A 23,703-nucleotide genomic window follows, 5' to 3' on the forward strand; every position below is an offset into this window, starting at 1 on the left:
TAGTGAAAATATATTTTTGGTATTATGAACAAGTAAAAGTGAATGGAGAAAGTAGTAAATTACATAAATACTAGGAAAAGCACCAGTTAATTAACACTCGTAACCATGGGCAGAGCTAGAGGAGCATTAACCCCTTCGTCGAAAAATTACATTCACCAAATTATTTTTTATTTATATATAGTATATACTAGTAAATGCTGAAACCCCTTGGCTTCATCACATATTTACTTTTTAGATTTTCAACCCCTTAGTGAAAATCTTTTCTCCGCCACTCCTCATAGTTATCAACTTTACAGATGAATGTCAGTTGTCCTAGTAAGAGAATCATTGCTGATAAGTCCTATACATGCAAGAAGAGAGTTCTACTGCTGCTGTTTATACAGAGAGAACATTGCATTTGGGGAACATAACAGCTATAGACAAATGCATCAACCTCATTACATCCGAGCTCATCAGTGAACATCGCCACACAGTAAGTGTCGAATTGCACGCCAAATTGCAACCCACTGTATGTTTACATCTGATTGAGACGTCTCATTGTGAAGATCGCAAACAGAATCAACACCATTTGCATGACCACCTATGTTTACATGTGGTTGCAATACCTCAGGACCAACAACAGTTGCATTCCAGTCTATGTTTACCTGTGATTACAATGCCTATAAAATGCGAACACAAAATCAACCATAGTTGCATTATAATCTATGTTTTACGTGTGATCATACCTCAGGGTTACAGAATCAACCGTGCCTATGAAAATGAAAATCCATCAAGATCAGCACCACTCCCACAAATATTAATAGAGTTGCCTGTGTCAGTAGATGTAAAAGCATCTTATTCAAGGCACCCTAAAAGAGAGAATTGTAACCTGATTTGAAAATGCACGATAAGCAGTAATTTATACTGAAGAGCACATGTAGATGCAGGGTATGGTACAATTTAGAATAAGCACGAATCAAATTTCATCTGTAAACTATGAATACGTGCATTGTACCTTTTCAATCTCTGTTATAACGCCAGCTGAATGCTATACCTAAAATGAATTATGCAATATAATAACTGGATCTTATAGCCTGTTTCGCCAAGCTTCAAAAATCAGCTTATTTTGAGATGTGCTTTTTCTCAAAAGTAATTTTGGAGAGAAGTAGTTTGTGTTTAGTAATTATTTTGAAAAGCACTTCTGAGCGGTAATTAGTATTTGGCCAAGTTTTTAAAAAGTGCTTCTAAATATATTTTTCTCAAAAGTGCTTTTGGGGAGAAGCTACTATTTTCTGCTTCTCCAAAATTGCTTCTGCTTCAACTCAAAAGCATTTTTTTTCTTCTAAAAGCTTGGTCAAACAGTTCAACTATGGAAAAAAGTGCTTTTGGCATTGGAAAAGCTTGGTCAAACAGGCTATTAGTAGGGCTGTCAATATTGAGCCGTAACGTGTAAGCCATCCAAATTTAACAGGTTAGGCGGGTGACAGTCATCTAAGTGGCAAAATAGGAGCAACAGACTCGGCTATAGCTAATCATTACAGAATTTTGTAAAATAATAGATGATTACAACTATTTCTCAATAAAACAAGTTGGGGTCGGAAAATACTAGAGGACTCGAAAAAGAAAAGGACAGTCAATTTCTTTTGCCTATAGTAGTTTACTTACTGCCGAGTGAATGATTTTTAGCAACTCAACTGTATAGCTACAGAAAGAAAAGAAACAAAAGTGAGTTCTAGTTGAACGGCTTGGACTACGACTCACTCCTCAACCCTTTCTGACCCAAATAAACTTGGAAACATGCAACAGGATCCTTTATCTACTCAACCCTTTGAAACTCGCCTAAGTTCGACACAACCCAAACATGTGACACCCTGAATCTCTGTAGCAGTAGCCATAACGTGGTAACTCTTGCCAATAAGCAAAGCGTACAAGTGAAAAATGACCAACATCAAAGGCTGTGTAAAATTATGCACTACTGCTACAATATTTAACTAAATTGATTGTTCCAAGAGACTGTAGCTAGAAGGATGAAGTGTGGACTGAATATTTGATCTAGGAAATGTCCATCAACTGATGGTGCAAACATGATGATGATGGCATGTACGCCGTACAAGTTTTAACCTGTCTTTACAGACAAAGGAACTTTAAATTTTAAAAAGCCCCTAACAAAGAAATGAAACCACCTAAACAAGAATCAACCATGTAAAATTAAGTTCCTCTAACAATAATCTCACCTTGCTACTAAATGGGCCTTTGGCAGGTAGATCTTTTTGAAGGGTAGGTTTTTATCAGTGTGCTCAAGGCAATAACGATGCATGTTGAGTATAGTCCACTTAGTTCCTAAATCATCACTTTCTGCAAACACATGACGAAAAAAAAAGGGGGGGGGGGGGGATGAGAGTTTACTTCAACTTAAAGAAATTCATGTAATAGTCTTCGGATGGATACTGAGCAGCTGTCCCAAATACATTCGGACGCGCGTACAATCAGAAAGGAAAAGTAAATCACCATGTGTGAGCACAACAACAGGCTTGTCACCTGAGATGGCGAGAGTGAGCAAATTAAAAGAACCGTAGTATGCTCCAACAATGAGGAAGAGAACATGGGATGATTAGATACTGAAATAAGTGATAAACTTAGTATCAGTCTGACGCTTGTTATTGAATGGGCTAAAGATTTCCTCTTTTCTTTTCTTTTTCTTATGACTATCAGTGTTATTTGATCCAAGGTGAACTCCCCCATATTCTGATCAAGGAACTCCTCAAATAGAGACTTTTTAAACATCTAGATTTTACAACTGAGATGCTGTCCCTCCTATCATTAAAGCACGTATTGTTTCTATCTACACATTTTTTAGTACTCACAAAATGCATATAATATACAACAACTACACTGCTCTTAAGAGGATAAAAGACAGATTGAAGTGATAAAAAAGTTAAAAGAAAGTGAATTAATACCTTTGAGTGACAAGAGAGGGCTGTTGAAAGTTGTAGCAACAGCTTGAGTTTGTTGCCTCTCTGTTTCATCGTCACTATCCATTAAGTGCAGAATTGGACCGCACTGACAACAAATATGACAAAATTAACCACCTTGGTCTCAGTGGCAACTATTTCGGTGAGCTTTAGATGTCAGATGTGCATCATCAGAATCCCTGCCAAAAGGAGCATTTCAGAAAATCCGGGTAGCCCCCAACTAAGGTTTTGTTTGAGGAAATTCAAAAATAATCATATAGACCCCATTACTTGCTCCCCATGACAAACACCCTTTGTCATCCATTGCTTCACCATTTTCTTATTTTCAATTAAATCATCTGACAAACTACGTGTGTCATACAAACAGAAAGAACTTGTGGCCAAAGAGCTTGCACAGCATGCTAGTAGTCAACCGCCACTGTTGTCGTCAGGCAGTTCTCCTGGTCCAGATGAGACAACTGGAAGGGCAGACTCTACGCCTGAAAACCTACCTACTAGCTCTGTAATTGAGAGCTTTTCCATAGAGTCCAGGATTGGTGACAGCAAGCACAATAATAATAGGCAAGGAAAAGCACATGGAGTGTGGAGGCAAAGGGGTTCAGCAGACTTGGCATTGGACACCAGCAAGAACACTTATAAGTCTCTGGATCACACCAGCAAGAACACTTATAAGACTCTGGATCACACTCGATCTTTGAAGCCTGATGGAGATTCTGCGAAATCTGATTCGAAGTGGTCGAGTGAGTTCGATGTATCAGATGGTTGGAACATGCCTTTCTGGTGTAAAAGGATCATCCTCAAACACCCTCAAAATCTTGTTAACAAGACTACTTTTTCCAGATCCTCTAGGACCAATCAAGAGGAGTGTCATCTTTTTTGGTATATTATAATCGCTCATTTCATGCCACCCGCAACCTCAATCCATGATATGGGGGGGGGGGGGGTACCTGCAGGTGTTCATTTACTATGTATCTCAACAGATGCATATCATTTACAAGTAACCCAAGACAAAAATTCCTTAAATAAATATGTTGAACAAATTTGAGGAGCATTATTAAATTGGTATATCTAGTTACTTATTCCTCCAGAGAAAGAGAACTAAGACAGAAAACAAATGGACTACAAATTACGGCACCTCAACATTTTATTTTTGGCTTCCTTCAAATGGTCCTTGTGAAACTGCAGTTTATCATAGCTCTTGAGAACTTCCAGATAAACATTCCTTAAACGTTTTTTATTAACCTCATCCATAGAATTTGAAGAAGCTCGAACGGATTCCTCCAAATCCATAGAACCTACTCCAACTTCTTCATTCCCCACTTCTGATCCAAAATGATCACCACCATTGCACACATTCCAATTTCCAACCACTAGTATTACATAATGTACACAGAGAGAGAGAGCCTGTAGAGAGTCCATCTTTATAGGAAAAGCAGGAACAGTAAATACCTGAGAAAAGTTGGCGAGCCTAGTGGATTTTCAAGGAAGTTTTGTTCAAGAGACGGCGTTTCTCAAGTACCAAAAATTCAATCTTTTTCATTTTTTTCAGTACAAAGAGTCTAGTTCTTTACAACAACAACAAACCCAGTATATTCCCACAAGTGGGGTCTGGGGAGGGTAGTGCGTACGCAGACCTTACCCCTACCTAGTGAAGGTAGAGAGGCTATTTCCAATAGACCCTCGGCTTAGAAAAAGATTCTAGTTCTTTAAATAAATAAAATTTATGGAAGACACGAGAATCAATCAATCAATCAACTAGTCTTAGTTCCAAATCAATTCCGTTGGGCTACTCCCTCTGTTCCATTGTACAGGGCACTCTCTTCTTTCTAGTCTATTCCAAAAAGAGCAACATTTCTTTACCACTGGAAATTTATTAGCTTTAAACTTCCAAATTTCCAATTTTAATTTTACTGACATGTTGTTATAACCATAAAAATGTCACGGCATGTTAGAAAATCACAATTTCAAGTTCAAAAGGTACCTTTTGGTATATGATAGTAGTCTTTCTTTTCTTCTTAAACTTTATGCCCAATCAAACACCTTCATATAAAATAAAACAAAATCACCATCTAATATAAAATTGAAGATTATATGAGTAGAACTATTTTTTACCTAACTGTCAACCTACTGCAACGCTTCATTCTGTACATAGGCAAAATTATGCAAGAAATGTGAATACATACAACAAAAAAAAAAAATGAGAGCTATAAAGAAAAATTCATATAATGTACCCATAGCTGCAAACCCTTTAATTTTATTTTCTTTTTGTGGTCGGGGGGGGGGGGAGGTTCAGAAAAAAACAAACATTATATTAACTTAAAGTAGTAGATATACACAATAATAATGATAAACCTAAATACTCATTCATCCAACTGCTCTTCATTTTCAGTAATATCTTCAACTACCAAATACTGAAGAGCAATGGAGTATTTTGCAGTTTTAGCCCTAGCAAAATTGTTGCTGCTACTCCTAATAAGATATGATCCAAAACCATCCGCTTTAATTGTGTAAATAGAGGAAACCCATCTCTTGTAAATGTATAGCAATCTCGGGGAGTCACTATGATAATGAGTATCAGAGAGTAAAAGCTGACATGGCAATGACCCCTTTTGATTAGCATACATCATTGCATTTTTACATAGTGCTAATACTCGAACCATAGCCAAATCTTTTCCTCGATTATTATTGTATTTCTCTTGGCATTTTCCTTCATTAAAAAAATCAGCAAAATCATCAATAATAACTGAAACTGGAGCAGGATTATTATGCATATGAAATGCAGCAAAGTATTTCTTAATTCCTTCTTCGTCCTCTATATACTTCATCTGAATACGTTCAAAAATAGTACTATCAGAGAATGGATCAATTCCCTGAGCCAGATAAGGGGGTTTTGTTTCCAGCTTACGACGGTTGCAAATGAAGACCACATTACCCTCCCTACTCTCTGTTGCTGAGTTAATAGCGAACTGGAAAAGTAAAGAGGTTTTTCCTGATGAAGGTGGACCAGAAAGGAGGAGAACTGGGTCACTACTGCGAAGACTATTGAATCGCCCAACAGGTAAGAATTTCTCCACCATTTTTGTTGGAACTTTGAATAAGAATACTTCTGTGATTTTTTGGGTTTTTAAAACTAAAAAACTCTCTCCCACGTGTCAACTGATTATGGTTAATTGTCATCTGATTATGGTTTTTCAAATTCCAGTTCTATTATGGTTTCTCTAATTAATGAGGTTACGTTTCAGTTAAAAAGTAGTACTCTGTCCATTTCAATTTAGCCGATGAAGTTTGACTTGTACAAAGTTTAAGGAAAAAAAAAATATTTTTTGAAGCATGTGATCCTAAAAAAAAGACCCTTGCATTAAGCTCAATCGATATAAAAGGATAGCTCGGTGGATTAAGTTTCCCCACGTGCAGGGTCAGGGAAAGACCAGACCATAAGAGTCTATTGTAGGCAGCCTTACCCTGTATTTCTGCAAAAGACTATTTCTACCCGTAACCTCTTGGTCATATGACAATAAATTCACCAATTACGCCAAGGCTCCCCTTCAATCCATCTAAGTAACACAAAACAAATAACAGAACACAATAAATGACATGTGACATTGTTAGATAAGAGGGATTTGTAAATTACTTCGAGAAAGGTAGAGATATTTTTTTAAAAAAAACTATGAAACAATGCAAGTTCTATCTTTCTCCCAGTTTATGATGGTATAATAATTACAACAGTATTGACTTTCACTCATCTCCTACAGAGATGTTCCCACAAGGACACCAACTATACCACGTAAAAGGGGCGTGGGTGACTCTTCAGCTTTAGAAGAAAATCTTCCGAGAATGAAAGAAAGGGCTTATCGACTTATCATAGTCCTCGTGAATAAATATTAATCTATGATGATAATGACATTTACAAATTACAAGTAATTCCTACTAATCTCTTATTTACTCAGAGTTCGCCGTTGAATCAGTAGCTCAAAGGCATTGTCTCTGCTGGAAGGAGGATGACATAGCCAGAAAGGGTCGCTCCAAGAAGTTAGACTGCAGAGATGTCATGCCAAAACCAGTGGACTGTGGAACTCCAATATTTGAGTGTGGAATTGTGCTGCAGAGAAAAGCAAATCTTAATTTCATGCCTTCATACCGATTAACAGTTAAGTTCAATTTACTATACCAAGCACACTAATATAAACATAAGGCATCATTCCACAAGCAGCTTCAGTTAATAGTTTCATGCAAAATAAACAATTATATTTCTGATAACAGAAACAGATGAGCCCACTTGCATTCCCAGTTACTGACTTGCAAAGTGCGACACACTTGGGTCTTTTTGGTGTTTGGTTTTCTCGAGGACATGTTTTTGAGGCTACCTGTTTAGCGGGGGGATGGAGAGTCGGAAGATTAAGTTACGTTCAACCTCTAATAAGAGTAAAGACATTATAATGATTCAGATGTGTAATGAAATTCTGGGTAGAGAAATTTGTTGCGGAAACTGGATAGCAGGATGATCCCATTTCTAATCTCCACAGGGAAATATAATACTCAACAACCCACCAAAACTTATGTCATTAACAGAGCAAATTTGATAAATGGATACTGACCTGAATGATAATGATAATGAGGAGTCCACTGGAGTAGATATTTGGTGATCAGGAGGAAACAATGACCAGAAAACTGAAAAGGAGTAATCAAAACAAGCCATGACACCTTTAGGTAATAATATAGAAGATAAAGATTTCAACTAACTATATAAAATACCCAGAAAGAACATAATATGCCTGACAAACCTTTCAGTATTCTAGGTTTCGAGAGTCTAACACAAGGCAATTATAGAACCCACCCACCCCAGAACAAAAAGAAAAAGAACTATAAAATTGCAGAAATGGTTAATACAACAACATATTACACTAAAAGGAAAAGTATATGAGCTACCTGATTGTTGTGAGTGATCCTGGTAACCAGGGCAGAACAGCATATCCTGCCAATGTTACCAAAACCATTTTGGAATAATATAGCCAAATCAGAAGTCTTATGAATAGAAATCTCTGAAAACAGTGACCCAAAATCTAAAAAGAAAAGAAAACCTGAGACAACTCACCGTTCCTGTACCTTGACTTTTACTTGCCATCTTTGCAGGAAATAGATCTACATAATGAGATAAAGGTAAATTGTTTCAGAAAACTACCACAGAAAAACAAGATCTTACAACAACAAAACAATAACTTGAAAAATTAAAGCAAGACATATATCAGGCAAGGACGTTTGTCTCATGTTCTCAAAACAAAAGTGATACTATGAATAAATGGTTTTTTGCGTTAAGAGTGTTTCATATGTAAGATCTAAGTGTCAGGCATGCTGTCTTTAGAACTCTGTTTCCCTGGGCATATTTGAGACGTGTTTACACTTGGATTACCACCATATCAAGAATATAGATTTCCATCTTGGTGGATACAGAGGCGTAGGTATTGCTTCTATGAAACAAGATAGAGGAAGACATTAAGACAAACATGTCAGTTGTCACAAGAGCCACAATTTGCATGAACAAAAAGCAATTGTTGCAACAGTTCTTTGATTGTTGCAACAAATTGAACCATAGACAATAGTCTATTGCAATCTAAAGTGGTTTACATATATATTACCACAGGAGACGAAAATAGGAAGCATGATGCGTGGTGAAATAATCAAAAACTTAAAAATTCATACCCAGGCAAGAGGGACTCGGGTTCACAGCCAAAGTCAAACCAAGATAGCAGTCATCCTTTACTGTCCCAAAATCCCACAGGTTCAACTCAAGATTAGGCTCAGGTCCTGCACAACAGGCCAGCTTCATGACTAAAAGCGAATAACGACACATGGTAAAAGTACTTTATGAGTTCTTACCAACATTACTCAAATCCATCTGCAATGGATCCCCTAGAGGACGAGGAATCCACATATCAACCTATTCATTAGCAAGTGGTCAATTATTCAAATCTCTACGGAAGGATGCCAATTACAATTATAAGTTGAAGCAAAAAACAAATGACAGAAAATAGTTTACATGAAAAAATGGGTGCTGCAAGCATTGGTCAGCAGTTGGCCTCCTCAATGGGTCCCACGAACAGAGTTGCTATGGCAGGAAGGGAGGGATTGATCAGCTAAAAACCATTTCCTATTTCGTGCATAAAATATGCCAACAATGTAAAGAAGCAGCTATAACAATACCTTGATCAAATCGATAGCTTCCAAGCTAGCACTTGGAATGACATCAGACAGATTGGCTGGTTTAATCTATCAGAAACAAAAGGAAATAATAAAATAACTGAATACATGATCACTCGCATGTCCGTGATAAAGGTCAAAAGAAATTGGCAGGAAACTAACAAGAAGTTCATGCTGGACTCACATCAAGACAACTAAAATCAAACAACCGTGAAGCACTTCTCAGTTCTGGGAAGCTAGTCCAGTCTGGCGGTCCAAGAATACAGCATATCTTATACAACTGATCAATTTCACTGGACAAAGAAAAAGGAAGATTATTCTCAAAGAAATAGTTCTCTAAATAATTCAACTTAAGACTGATGCGAGTCAAGTTTCAATTTTCCACAGAATCCGGACAATATGCTCCCCAAGCTCTTGGAAATAACTACATCATCCAACTGTCAGTTCCATTTGAGGTCAAAGCAGTCTAGGTTCCAAGCTAGAAGAAGATAGTAGATCTTTTTCATGTAAGACAATCTGGGATGTGAAATCACCTTTCACCAGGGAAAATTGGGCAAAGAGTGAAAAGTTCAGCAAGTACCGCACCAACTGCCCACATATCTGTGTTCATCCATAAATATGTTAAAGCAGCTGATAGTAAAGAAAAATAGGATATAAGCAAGATTATGAAATAAAAAAAATACTATTCAAAATAAACAACTATGTATAATAATAGTTGGCTGTTTCTGCAATCATTTGTAGACCTTATTCTCATGACTCGTGAGTCAAGAAACAGATTACTTAACTAACAAAAACAAACATGAAAGTTTATCCAAGAGTTCTTTGACGCATTGAAGAATTTCAAAATTAAGGCCATCAAGCTTAAGACTGAGAACTTCTAAACAACACCAGTGAAAAGAGATATACTTTTTTGGATAGACCATAGAAGAACCAATTAAAGATCCAAAATAAAGAAATCTCACAAATGCAGTGGAAAAATAAAATAAAATTGACAAAGCCAAGCATGTGAAGTAGTAGACTAATACCGAATAAACATATGATAATTTTAAGAATGAAAAAAAAAACAAGTTATATTGGTCAACAATTTTCTAGTAACCCAAAGTTTTTTTTGTACATACATTTATCATGCTAGACAAATATGGACAACACCTAAGGAAATTCGAAGTTTCTAGCAGGAGAACAGCGGTAATGGTCTTCTCTCTAGTTTTACTATTGAATCAAGCCAACAGTTTTGAAGTCAATACTTTGAGGCATGTGTTAGCATGGTGAACTTGGTCCAAGGCAATTCCTGTCACTCTCCTGTTTTCTTTCACACAACTTTCATAGAATCCATTCAAGGTTATAGTACCTTCAAAGAGCCAAGGCTAACCCTCAAAATTAACAGAAAACATTTCAAGAAAGTTAGATTGTTTTTCCAGCATAAAATATCAACAAACACGAAACATACTGCTCAGCTATGTACTTAGATTAATAAGTTTATTAGGACAAGTAGAAAACTAGCTGCGACAGTCGTCGAGATTCAAGAACAAAATTCAGGATTAGGTAATTCTTATCAAATCCTAGCTTCTAAACATACAGCAACTTATTGGTGTCAAATGAAAAATGATCCATTGTGTCCACACAAGAAAGCTTCTGAAATTGTAAGAACGTATTGATGGTGCATACCGATAGCAGGTGTGTATGATGAAGATTGCAACAAAACTTCTGGTGCTCGATACCTTTTAAAGACATTAGAACATCCCTCCATCAAAGGCAAATTTTTCACAAGCACGTGGAGACAAATGATGCACCAAACAAGAGAAGACAACTCACCAACGAGTTGAAACATAATCAGTGAAAGGAGGTAATGAAGACACTTCTCTAGCCAACCCAAAGTCAGCAATTTTAATTATGTCGTTTGTCACCAGCAAATTCTCTGGGGCAGAACATGTGCAACATTAGTTTGCACTGCCATAAACAAAGATAGTAAACAAACCACATGACATTTCAATACCAGGTTTCAGGTCCCGATGAAAGTAACCATTTTTATGCATGTGGGCAAGTCCTTGCAACACCTGAGACATCAATCCTCGAATCTCTTCCTCAAGAAAAGGTCTTTGTCGTTCTTTCATTAGTTGGTACAAGTTACGTTCCTAGACACATTTAAAAGGAGATAATTTGAAGGTTCACCTTGATATAGTATATATTCTCAAACTAAAAGCAGTAATTGCCAGAGTGGCACAGATATACACTATGTTAACTGAATTAAAGATTCTACTGCACAGACAACGAGAAAGGTGCCATCAAAGAGATCTAGCCAAAAGTCTTAAACTTGTACCATGTACTCGAGTATGAAGAATAGCTCATTGTTCTCCCTGACAATCTCCTTCAGTTTGATGATGTTAGTATGATTCAATTTACGGAGGGACTGCACAGAGAAGATTGGAAAACTTAGCTCGCGCCAAGTTATAAATGCACAAGCAACTCAATTCTAACATGGTATTTTTTTCTGAATCAATGTGTTGAAATTTTTCCTTTTAGACCATCAAATGTGAGAAAAAATAAGAGGAAACCCACACCTTTACTTCACGTAGATTAACACATTCTTCCCAAAAATAGAACTTCCTCTTCATTTTCTTTACTGCAACCTGCAACACATGAAATAAATCTATAAGTACAATCTCAGAGAAGAATCAACATCCTATGAGATGTCCAAGCACTGAGAAAAAAGTAAAATGAGTCTTCCAGTCAACTCCCTCCAAAGGAAACAAAGAAGAAAGTGAAAAGGTCAAATTTTATTATTCTTTATTTCTTGTAATAGCATAGGCGTGATTAAACACTAATCTCATGTCTCGCCTCAATGTGGCATGGATCTTTAACATGGTTCTCACAAATTATTACTTATGGGACTAAACACAACATGCCCCCAGTCAACTCCCAAAAGGAACTTTTGGTTAGCTAGAGTCTACTTGAGATTTTTGGCAGATATTATTACTGTTGTGTAAGAAAGGCGCCAGTAACTTTCCATTGCAAAGGAAACCAAGGAGCAAATCCAAGCATTACCATGTTGAGCTCTGGTACTTAGAACTAAAAGAGTTTATTAATTCAGATGCGCAACTCTTCAAACATGCAGCAGATCAAAATCTTTTCTGCTGCTGCCAAACACAAGCTTCCTACTCAAGTCATAAATTTTGTAAACAGGATTTTGAAATGTCTCTTTATATCAACTAAATGAAAATAGCTGAAAAACATGTGTGGATATATAAAACATAACAAATTCGGAAACAAAGACAATTACTTACAATTTCAGATGTTTCTGTATTAATGGCCTTATATACATTACCACAAGTTCCATCTCCAAGCTCCTTCAATATTCTATATCTGGAATTATAATGTCCCACCAAGAAGCACATAAGTTAGGATCATCAAAAGGAAAACCACCTTTTAATATCCAGATAGGGTTTCAATAAGACTTACTTTTCCATTTTCGATTTACAATGACTGGCAGACCAACAATTTCTCAATGGACCTCTAACCTCCTGATAGAGGTTTCTACTCTGTAAAAACAGTGCTCTTTATGTGGTTGTTGACATATATCACTCTTTATGTGCAGCATACGATACGGTAAATGGTAAAAAATCCACCTCTCATCACTAAAAAAACTGAAAATCAACTGAAAGACTATCAACATGCTTAAATGCAGCCTTCACGAGCTGCAATCAGTAGTTATCATCTAAAAGGCAGCCACTGATTTCTGTCAAATACTTGCTATATTGTGGATAAAATAAGAGTCGGCCATGTCAACAAGATATCAAACCGGCAGCACGTCTCTTTTCCTTGAGCTTCAGTTATGTTTTATCTGTCAAAAAGTTTCAGAAAAAGTCAGAGACAACTGTAGAACATGAATAGCGCGTGCTACCTTCCGTGCTTTAAAGTATTGAACAATCTGGATTGAAAATATAAATGGAAAAACATTAAAAGCAGAAAGCTCTCTGAGCTATGTGTCAAACAACCAGAAACGGATCAAGGATTTTAACTTGATGGATCCAATCTTTTTGTTTTTATCACTGATTCATTGCACATTCAAAATTATGGGTTCAAAATGTAATATTTATTGAAATTTTGGTGATCTTTTACCCACACAGACACACACGTATATATATATATAAGGTTCAGTTGAACCCGTAGCCTGTTAGCTATATCCGCCTTTGCAAACAGCCACCGAGAGAGAGGAGACACAGGATGAGATAAAAAGATCCAAAAATAGCTAACAGCATACGCAGGCTGCTATTCTGTGGAAGAGCAATCTCCATTCACTTTCTTATTTTGTCAATACCTATGGCTTTATATTCATGAACTATGTAGCAATTGGCTTCACCTTTTTCTTGCTATAATTATAATTTCTATATGACATCTGTATCTAAACTGGAAACTGATTCAGCTTTAATTAATTTAATAAATCCCAATTTTCCTTTTTTTTCATATTTGTTTCATCAAAGAAAAGTGTTTCAACGGAGAATAACAAATCATAGACTATTTAGCATAAGCGCCAAACCAAGGACATGGTAAATTTACTACATGAATACATAAGTACATAAATACGCATCAATGTTATGATCAAATCAAACAGCAATTTTGACCAAAATATTAATTTTTTTTCCAGTAACTCTTCTAGTACCAATTCAAATCAATAGCACAAAAAGAAAATTGAATTTGAAGCAACAGGAGAATAATGCGATTGAATTTATTCGTGATTTACTGAGAAAAGCAACAGAAATTGATTCTCCAGCTACTAGAAAAAAAAACGTAAAATAAGAACAATATAAGAGTAAATACAGAGAAATTTGAAGAAAAAAAATCGAGCTCACCGGTTAATGCTGGAGAAACAGTCAAACAATAAACATCTCTCGAGAGAAAAAGGAGGATTTATAGAGAGCAAATGAATGTGCCGATCGATAATGTAACAGCAAAATCATATGAAGAAGCGTTGGAGAAGAAACCAAATAGTATATTTTTCGAAATATACAAAGTAATAAAATATTAAAATAGTTTTTTAAAGATAAACAAGAGGAATTAAAAACTAGCAAAAGATTAAAGGAAATTAAATATTGCGAAAGATGCTTGGTGGTGGGAAAAAGGAGTGGTCCTCTTTTAAGTAAGTTTACATAAAAGCCCTTCCGCCAACTTGTTTTTTTCAACTTATCCTTGGTCGTTTGTTTTATGACAACTTTACCCTCCAATAGCTCGTAAATTTACCATCCTTTGCCATTTGGGCTTCTCATGGGATGTGCTTGTGCTGCAAAAGGCTTCAATTGTGATCTGATCAAATTTGACTTGGGCTTGAGCGTGGACTGGGCTCGAAATAAGAAGTTAGGGGTTTTTTCATAAAACACCATCTTTTAGGTCTAATTAGCCATTTATAGATACCCTTTGCTATATTACGTGTTATAGATACCTTTTATGTTTTTATACAATGTATTTCATGTATTTAAGTTGTTGTATTCATTAATACAACCAAAAAATAGGCGTAAAAACTGGAATTCCAGCTAAGTTTGACATGTATTTAGTTGTATTCAAGCGACATTAACGTTAAATACAGTAACGTATCTGCGCAAAATCTGGAAGGTTAAATTGGTTAAAAACAGAAGGAAATCAAATTACATGATATTCTCCTAATTTAACTCAACGGACTAAAACGATCCCTCATTAATCTGTATTTGAAAGATACATAATAAAGATTATAGCTGAATAAAGAGAAATACATATGAATAATACAGTTGAGTAGAACTGTATACAGTTGAATACAACAAAATACAACTTAATTCATTTGAATAAAACACTTGAATACAATAAAATACAAATGAATAAAACTCTTGAATACATGTGAATATATAAATGAATGCTACTGAATACATGTGAATACAATTGAAATATACATTCGAATACAATTGAATACAAATAGGCGATTTTGGCGATCTAGAGAGAGAAACAGCCTTATGGCTTCGCCGGCTGGCGGCCAACCATTAATTCCGGCTGGTCAGGCCCCTAACACATCTGAGATATATTAGTAGTTCACAACACTGGTAGAAGGCCAAAAAAGGATTCTCTACCATTAATGGTGCCTATGTCCATCAACTTAGTTCACTTCTCCATACTATAGACCAGCTATGGGCAAGTTTGTTGCAATAAACAAGGTGAGAAAAGGGCAATCAACAAAGGATATCTTCTTAAACAGGCGATCAAATCGGCCTTGCTGATCTTCACATCGTGATCTGTATCAAACAAGGTGAAAAGTTCGTGGATCTGCGATGGTCAAGATAATGGAGTGATAATGGAAGAGAACTAGAGAATTTGGTGGGAGAAGAGGTATGAATCGTGGGTTGAGGGAGAAAGAGTAAAGTGTATGCAAAAAGAGAGAGAGAACGTGGTTAGTCAATTTTACTGTGATTATGTGAGAGAAAAGACTAAAAAGGAGAGAGAAAAATATTATTTAGCATATATGGTGCCTTAAATGTAGGATGTAACTATAATTAGATATTTGGCTATAAAGTATAAAAGGTATCTATAGGATGTAATATTTTAAAATGGTATTTATTTAAAATAAATAGGGTACTAAGATTTTCTATAGGGTGTAAAAATTCCTTATTACTTTGGAAAATTTTCGTTCCTATACCATATAGGAAATTATATTATCAAATATGTTCATAGTTTGCATATTACCCACCATGCTAATAGTATTTCTACAAAATATAGATAATTCATTAAATAAGGAATAATTATAGTTGTAGGTTTCCTTATTTAGGCGCGCTAAAATTGGGGAATTAAATATTCTTCCAGATCTTCAACAACGCAAATCACGCACATTCATAATTATCGTCGGATTCATTTTAAATTTTCCTTACTCTATTTTTGCGATACACTCTGGTTCAACCTTTTTTCTGATTTCACAAATCAAAAACGACTAAATCTTCTACAATTCTTCTGCAACAAACGCAATTATGTCCAAATTTCAGTAATACAAAGCAAAGGAAAAGAGAGCAGCAATTCCACCATTGACAGTCATTAAAAAGCTTTGAAACTTTGAATCCAAATTTGGGTTTTCAAAAATCATTATTTGTTTGGATTGAGTATTGTTGAAAATAATTAGGAACATGGTTTTGGAGTTTATATTTCAATTTTGAGGGGTTTTGATGAAGATTATACTTGGTTTTGGCTGAATTTCGGATTGAAACTCGAAGAAGAAGAAGAAGAAGAAGAAGAAGAAGAAGAAGAAGAAGAAGAAGAAGAAGAAGAAGAAGAAGAAGAAGAAGAAGAAGAAGAAGAAGAAGAAGAAGAAGAAGACATGGCATACATTACATTGCATAAATTGTAGAAAAATTGTAAAAAAATTGTAGAAAATTGTAGACTGTTGTTTATTTATTTTTCTTTTATTCATTTACATATTTTATGAAAGTCGAACAACATTGTATAAAAATTATATTTAAGTGGTATTATATTGTAGTTGTATATAACTTAGTAGAAATAATGTACGAAAATTGTAGATAATTTGTAGATAAGTTGTATAATATATAATTAGTTGTATGAAAATTATTTTTACTATGTATAAATCAGATACAAAATATACAAAAGACATATTGTATAAATTTTGTATAAAATTTGTATGTAAGTTTTATGTTATTGTAGTTGTATTTAACTGGGTGAAAATAATGTGTGAAAGTTGTAAAAAATTGTAGATAGGTTGTATTCCTCTATAACGGGAGATGTTGCCATATCAAGTAACTTTAGTGTTCCATACGAACATGCATGAAAATAAAGATAAATTCTGTTATGAAATTTTGTAGATAATTTGTAGAAACATTGAAATTCTGTATTTTCGTATTAATTTTTCAAATGATATGTAGTTTTATTGTAGAATAAATGTAGAAAACAAGCCATTGTGAGTCTTATTTGACTCATTCCTCACATTCAACCTATTCTACAAATTCACGCCTCTTTAAATACAATACAACCATACTTTCTTGAATTTAAAGGTATAACAATATATATAACCTAAAAACATCTTCTCATTTGCACAAGTTAGCTCCAAAACAGACGAAGTGGAATAACAAGCTCCCATCAAAACTTTTAACACAAAAACACAAAGCTCAAATTTTATGTTATTGTTGTTGTATTTAACTGAGTGAAAATAATGTATAAAAGTTGTAGAGAACTGTAGATAAGTTGTATTCCTCTATAACGGGAGATGTTGGCATATCAAGTAACTTTAGTGTTCCAGACGAACATACATAAATAAAGATAAATTATGTTATGAATAGTTTGTAAAAATTTTGTAGATAATTTGTAGAAACAATCAAATTTGTATTTTTATATTAATTTTTCAAATGATATGTAGTTTTGTTGTAGATTAAATGTAGAAAACAAGTCACTGTGAGTCTTATTTGACTCATTCCTCCTATTCAACCTATTCTATAAATTCACGTCTCTTTAACCATACTTTCTTGAATTTAAAAGTATAGCAATATATATAACTTAAAAAGACATCTTATCTTCTGCACAAGTTAGCTCCAAAACAGACGAAGTGGAATAACAAGTTCCTATCAAAATTTTTAACACAAAAATACAAAGCTCAAAAATAAACAAACAACAGTCTACAGTTTTTCTACAATTTTTGCAATAGAATGTATGTCATGTCTTTTTCTTCTTTTTCTTCAAGTTTCAATCTGAAATTCAGCCAAAACCAAGTCTGATCTTCACCAAAAACTCTCAAAATTGAGATATAAACTCCAAACCATATTCCCAATTATTTACAACAACACTCAATCCAAACAAATAATGATTTTTGAAAACTCAAATTTGAATTCAAAGCTTCAAAACTTTTTAATGGCTGTCAATGGAGGAATTGTTGCTCTATTTTTCTTTCCTCTTATATTACTGAAATTTGGGATTGCGAGATAGAGAGAGACATAGAGAGAATTCTCAATTCTTTGCAACAACATCCAATCCAAACAAACAATGTCTTTTGAAAATCCAAATTCGAATTCAAAGCTTCAAAGCTTTTTAATGGTTGTTAATGATGGAGGGGTTATAGATTTTCGTTGGTTTTAAAAGAAGAAATCGTGGGTGTTTGAAGAGAAAATCGTGGGGATTTGGAGAGAGAAACTTGGGGGAGTGGGAATATACGGTTGAGTAAAATTAGGAGACTAATTAATACCATTAAAATCCTAAAATGGTACATATAGTAATTAGGTATATAGAAGGTAATTATATTAAAAGTTAAGCATGGAGGGTAATATAGTTTACTATATGGCATAGAAATGTAAAAATTACTATTACTTTTAGCCCGTCAGAAATTATTTATATTCGGTAATCAATAAATTGTATAAAATTTGTATAACATATAAAAAATATATTTTTTCGGATATTATTTTGAGAGCGGCTATACAATGTCATTTTCTCAAGTAATTATCCACATGATCTGTTTGGACAACATTTGGTTGGAAGTTAATGAAATGAGTATTTAACGTTGAGGTTGAAAAAGAATATTTGCAGTTAAAATTGTATTTGGACTTCGAGCTTTCTACTTTAAGTTGAAGAGGAAAACTTGTAACATAAATAATTACTCTCAAATACTATATTTCATTGTTTGCAAACAATATGTTTGTCCAAACTTTACGAAATGTTTCGAAAGAACTCGCTTTTGCAATTGGCCATTAAAAATATAGCTCAACCGAAATGTGGCCTAACCTAGCCTCCAACCGTTACTAAGTTAAGAAGTTAGTTAAGAAGAATTAATCTAAGTAGTCCACTATTCAATCGCTTAACTAATAGCTAATAATAATCATAAAATATATAATATATGTATAATCTATATTATGTATATAACCATATATAAGTGGTAAACCAAGTATACTGGTTTAAAAGCCAAACAGTAAATTAAGTCGGCTATTTGTGTAAAGATCCCTACTGTTAATTGTCTTAGGCCCGAGTATGAATGATCCATGTTCTAAAGGTACCCCGGCAATCTGAACATCTCATATCAGCTTCAACCAAACACACCTTTGTCGCTTCTCTCCGGTACTGAAAATGCGGGTGTCCGTACGCCGGCCGATAATCACCTCTCTCTTCTCCTCCCTATCTCTCCGCCCTATCTCCAGCTCCTCCGCCGCCGATCACCTTCCAGAAACCCTAACATCTCAACCGCCGTCCTCCTCCGATGAACTCACAAACCCTACCCCTCGAACCCGAACCCGAACTCCATTGGAAAAACAGTTCGAATCGTGGATTAACAATCTCAAACCCGGGTTCACACCAGCTGACGTAAACGAAGCCTTGAGAGCTCAATCCGACCCGGACCTCGCCCTTGATATCTTCCGGTGGACCGGCCAACAGCGGAACTACAAGCACAACCACGTCACTTACTTAACAATGATTAACATCGCAGTCTCAAGTAAGCGTTACCGCGTCGGAGAAACACTAGTCGAGGAAGTCCTCGCCGGCGCTTGCCCGCCGAGCCTCCCACTGTACAATTCCATGATTAAATTTTGCTGCGGCCGTAAATTCTTGTTTAACCGCGCATTTGACATTTACAAGAAAATGACAAAATGTGAAGAAGCTAAGCCTTCATTAGAGACTTATAATTTGTTACTGAATGCCCTTCTCAGTAAATTTAATAAGCTACATGTCTGTTACGTGTATTTACATTCTGTTCGATCATTAGCTAAGCAAATGAAGTCCTTTGGTGTGATTCCAGATACATTTGCTTTGAATATGATAATCAAGGCTTACTCTAAGTGTCTTGAGGTTGATGAGGCGATTCGTGTTTATCGTGAAATGGGGTTGTATGGATGTGAGCCGGATGCATTTACCTATGGTTATATAGCCAAAGGGTTGTGTGAGAAGGGAAGAGTGAATCAGGGACTTGAGTTTTTCAAGGAAATGAGGGATAAAGGATTTGTTCCGAAAGGAAGTACTTATATGATATTGGTTTGCAGTCTTGCTTTGGAGCGTCGATTTGAGGATGCTATTGAGGTGGTTTTTGATATGTTGGATAATTCGTTGTCGCCTGATCAGCTTACTTATAAAACTGTGTTGGAAGAATTATGTAGAGAAGGCAGAGGAAGTTATGCATTTGAAATTCTTGATGAATTTAAGAAGAGGGATAGCTTAATGAATGAGAAGACTTACAAGTCTTTGTTGAATGGTTTATATTTTCTTAATCAGGACTAAGTTTATACTTTGATATGTTTATGTTGTCATTGTTGGTAGTTTGATGCTTCTATATCTATTGGTTGTCTGATGAACAAAGAGTTATTTACCAGCAATCGGAATTAGAGTGCAACTTGTGCAAGGAGAACGGGCGAGACAGTATATGGCAGATTTGGCGTATGTTTCTTAACTTGTAGGGGATTCGATGGGTTATGCCACCAGATATGAAACAAGCGCTAAGCAGTTGGCAAAGTCTTCCTTTATGCATATTCTGGAACGTTTGGCTCGAGAGGAACAGTAAGTGTTTTGAGGGGAAGGCAGAGAACAAATAGATGCATCCGTAGTTTAAAATTTTGGTGTAATGTTGATTTTTCTAACGATCTTGATGTAATACTGGATCTCCTGTGTTAGACCATGCGCAGCGGAAGCAAGCATACTACCCAGGCATCAAATACATGTAAACTAGACAATGTAATAATAACGAGATTAGAAGCACTAACCTCTTGAAGTAGTTGCACAAACCTTCCAAACAGCAAGAATCCAGGGCCGCAGTCTTCTGCTAGACGATTTTGCTATTGGGTGGGCAAGAACAATACAATTGAAAGGTAAGTTATTAGGTGAAACTAGTCTTCCTTTAATAGACCCGAAATTAAGCCACAATATGGGTTCAAAAACGTGTAGGATTCTGCAAGTAGAATCCTACTCTAGCTCAAAAGGATAACTTTTCTCCCAATTTGGGCTGTTTTGGACGAACCTACCAAATTTGAGGTCAATCGGAGTTCGACAGAATTTCAGAATTCTAAAATTTCTAGAATTCTGTTTTTGGCGTTTTAAGGGTTTTTAATTATTTTGACTTGTTCAAATCACATAATATACTGATGTTTGTTAACACATGATTTCAGAGCTCAAAATATTTTTTTTAATAAAAACGTGTTTAGACAGAATTGTAAAAACAATATGTTTTTCACCAGTAAAAAACGGTACTGTTCATAATTCTGTATATTAATCCAAAATTGCAGAGCTAATATCATACAACACAGTCAAGTTTTATTAATATAACACTGTGATTATGGACAGAACGCAACTAAAACAGATTAATGGTATTAATTCACTTTTTATGCATATGTATATTAACCCATAATTACAGAATTAATAGCATTCAAAAACACAGTCACGTTTTTATAAAAAAATATTGCTATTCAGCAAAAAACATAATTTAAACAGACTGTCATTTAAATATAACACCACTGTTTATACATGTGTATATTAATTCATAATTTCAGAATTACTGAATTAAGATACTAATAAATACAATCACGTTTTTAACATAGAATACTCATCCCAAACATGTATCATTAACTAACACGTTTTAATATTACTCTATGCATGCTGTATTACATTATCTAGTTAGATGTAAGACGACGTCTGATACCAATTGTTAGACCATGCCAGCGGAAACAAGCATACAATCCAGACATCAAATACATGTAAACTAGACAACGCAATAATAACGAGATTAGAAACACTAACCTTTTGAAATAGTGCACAAACCTTCCAAACAGCAAGAATCCAGGGATGCAGTCTTCTGCTATTTGCCTAGTCAAAACTTGGACGATTTTGCTATTGGGTGGGCAAGAACAATACAACTGAAAGGTAAGTAATTAGGTGAAACTATTCTTCCTTTAATAGACCCGAAATTAAGCCACAATATGGGCTCAAAAACTTATAGGATTCTGCAAGTAGAATCCTACTCTAACTCAAAAGGATAACTTTTCTCCCAAGCTACTTTTTACCCAAGTTTGTCCAGGTTTTTACTAGGTATAGCATGAACCACAGAAATAATAAGAGGCTACTAATTATAGTATTAATTCGAAATTAGCATGAATTAACTCTTACTATAATTAATTGCAATTTATTCCACTAAAAAATTGCAATTGAACTCCTCAATATGAATTTCGAAAATTCATTAATACTTATTTTAACTCCCCATGTTAAGATTTCAAATACCAGTTAATTAAATTAAATCACTAAAAATTTAATTTAATTAACTAATTAAATCCTTTATAATTCCGCTTAAACTATTTCATGTGACGGATACAAAATTCACCGGCCGAGTTTTCACATGAAAACTTATAAGCTTACATAAAAGGGGTATCATCAAACCCAAAACCGAGTCATGGATTCTATCTACTAATTATTATTCACAAATGTTATTCGTTATTGTCCAATCTATTAGGCTTATACGAACTCTAAATAGAGTCGTATCTTTTGATAAATCAAAATAATAAACAAATTACATTGATCATAATAATTATATCAAGATTATGAGTATAAGCTTGTAGACACATAAAATTTTATTAAATTTAAATCCACAAGTAATTTGGATTTAATCATGTATTAAATATATATTAGTCCAAATGATACTATGGGCTAGTATAATCGGGTCGATTATTTAAATCTAAAATGAATTGATTTAAATAAAAATCCAATATATTATTGGGCTAGCCCTCAAATTGGTCTTCTATTAAATGGGTCGGCTCATAAGCCTCAAACCCAATGATCCACTAGGGTTTTCTTGGAGATTACTCCACCCCACACCTATATAAAGGGGTCAAAGGAGAAGACTAAGGGATAAACAAGTAAGTAGAAGGAAAGGCTAAAGAGGCTTTGAAGAATAACATCAAGGTCTCCATCCATATATGCAATCGTCGTCTTTGGTCAAATTCCAAAGGCGAACTCAAGTCATAGGCGAACAGCTTCAAATCTTCCGTTCGTGATAACCCAACACCAAATCCTGGTTCGTGACGAGCTTCAAACTGTTCGTGACGTACTACAAATCTGAAATCCGTCAAGTTCAAAATCAAGCTTTCAAGCCCTTGAACCATCATCCGTGAGGAGAAGAATCAGAGGACTACATCTCTTTAGATTTAGAGATATTTTAGTTATTGTAACCCCATCACTTGAAATTAAATATAATATTTGTCGCTATATTTCTTGTCTTGATTATTATTTTTCAGGAGCGAAATTTAGTTGTTACAAATTTTGGCATGCCCAGTGGGACTATCTCTACCTCTCATCTCTTCTCAACTCTCAACATTCAAGATCACTAAGATGGCTTCAAAGAAGATCAAAGTTGCTGACTCCAAGTTTTCTTCTTACGTTGAAAGTATGCTGAACGTTACTATGGGGAGTCTTGCACCAATCACCTAGAGCAAGGCGAGCGTCTTGGGGCAACAAGCACTCCAAGTATCGTTTGCACCAATGCATGCTTTGAGATCTTCATCATTCGAAGAAGAAAGGTCCTCTGCTAGCAAGTCAGAGAGAGGAGATAATATTGCAGAAGCTGTGGAGAAAGCTCTTGCTCAACTTACTT

The 23,703-nt window shown here is 35.1% G+C and overlaps 3 protein-coding genes across 7 annotated transcripts; 1 reads left to right on the forward strand and 2 right to left on the reverse strand.

Annotated features, from left to right (window-relative positions):
• Nucleotides 1-115: 115 nt before the first annotated feature.
• Nucleotides 116-6,081, reverse strand: LOC104235300 (uncharacterized). 5 transcript variants are annotated; one of them, XM_009789030.2, is made up of 6 exons: nt 5,064-6,081; nt 4,933-4,991; nt 2,937-3,130; nt 2,214-2,334; nt 726-809; nt 116-644 (listed from the first exon to the last, which is right to left on the reverse strand). In XM_009789030.2, the coding sequence occupies exon 1, from the start codon at nt 6,026-6,028 to the stop codon at nt 5,312-5,314; it is 717 nt and encodes a 238-aa protein (XP_009787332.1). In that variant the 5' UTR covers nt 6,029-6,081; the 3' UTR covers nt 116-644; nt 726-809; nt 2,214-2,334; nt 2,937-3,130; nt 4,933-4,991; nt 5,064-5,311. The 5 variants fall into 5 exon arrangements, with proteins under 5 accessions (XP_009787332.1, XP_009787331.1, XP_070003829.1 ...); XM_009789029.2 differs by having other exon boundaries at nt 4,933-6,081; XM_070147728.1 differs by having other exon boundaries at nt 116-659; nt 4,933-6,081.
• A 497-nt stretch (nt 6,082-6,578) lies between these two features.
• LOC104235299 (serine/threonine-protein kinase MHK-like) lies at nt 6,579-14,159 on the reverse strand. The gene is made up of 19 exons (XM_009789028.2): nt 13,994-14,159; nt 12,770-12,984; nt 12,603-12,682; nt 12,428-12,506; nt 11,705-11,773; nt 11,464-11,553; nt 11,140-11,278; nt 10,959-11,061; nt 10,812-10,864; nt 9,680-9,746; nt 9,331-9,439; nt 9,150-9,215; nt 8,986-9,054; nt 8,826-8,886; nt 8,649-8,753; nt 8,044-8,090; nt 7,878-7,923; nt 7,547-7,619; nt 6,579-7,050 (listed from the first exon to the last, which is right to left on the reverse strand). Exons 3-19 carry the CDS (start codon nt 12,608-12,610, stop codon nt 6,921-6,923), a joined length of 1,314 nt encoding a protein of 437 aa, XP_009787330.1. The 5' UTR covers nt 12,611-12,682; nt 12,770-12,984; nt 13,994-14,159; the 3' UTR covers nt 6,579-6,920.
• A 4,954-nt stretch (nt 14,160-19,113) lies between these two features.
• LOC104223591 (pentatricopeptide repeat-containing protein At3g25210, mitochondrial) lies at nt 19,114-20,825 on the forward strand. Its single transcript, XM_009775048.2, has one exon. It carries the CDS (start codon nt 19,209-19,211, stop codon nt 20,349-20,351), a length of 1,143 nt encoding a protein of 380 aa, XP_009773350.1. The 5' UTR covers nt 19,114-19,208; the 3' UTR covers nt 20,352-20,825.
• The last annotated feature ends 2,878 nt before the right edge of the window (nt 20,826-23,703 follow it).

Source organism: Nicotiana sylvestris, chromosome 6, assembly GCF_000393655.2.
Source record: "Nicotiana sylvestris chromosome 6, ASM39365v2, whole genome shotgun sequence".
Taxonomy (NCBI): Eukaryota; Viridiplantae; Streptophyta; class Magnoliopsida; order Solanales; family Solanaceae; genus Nicotiana; species Nicotiana sylvestris.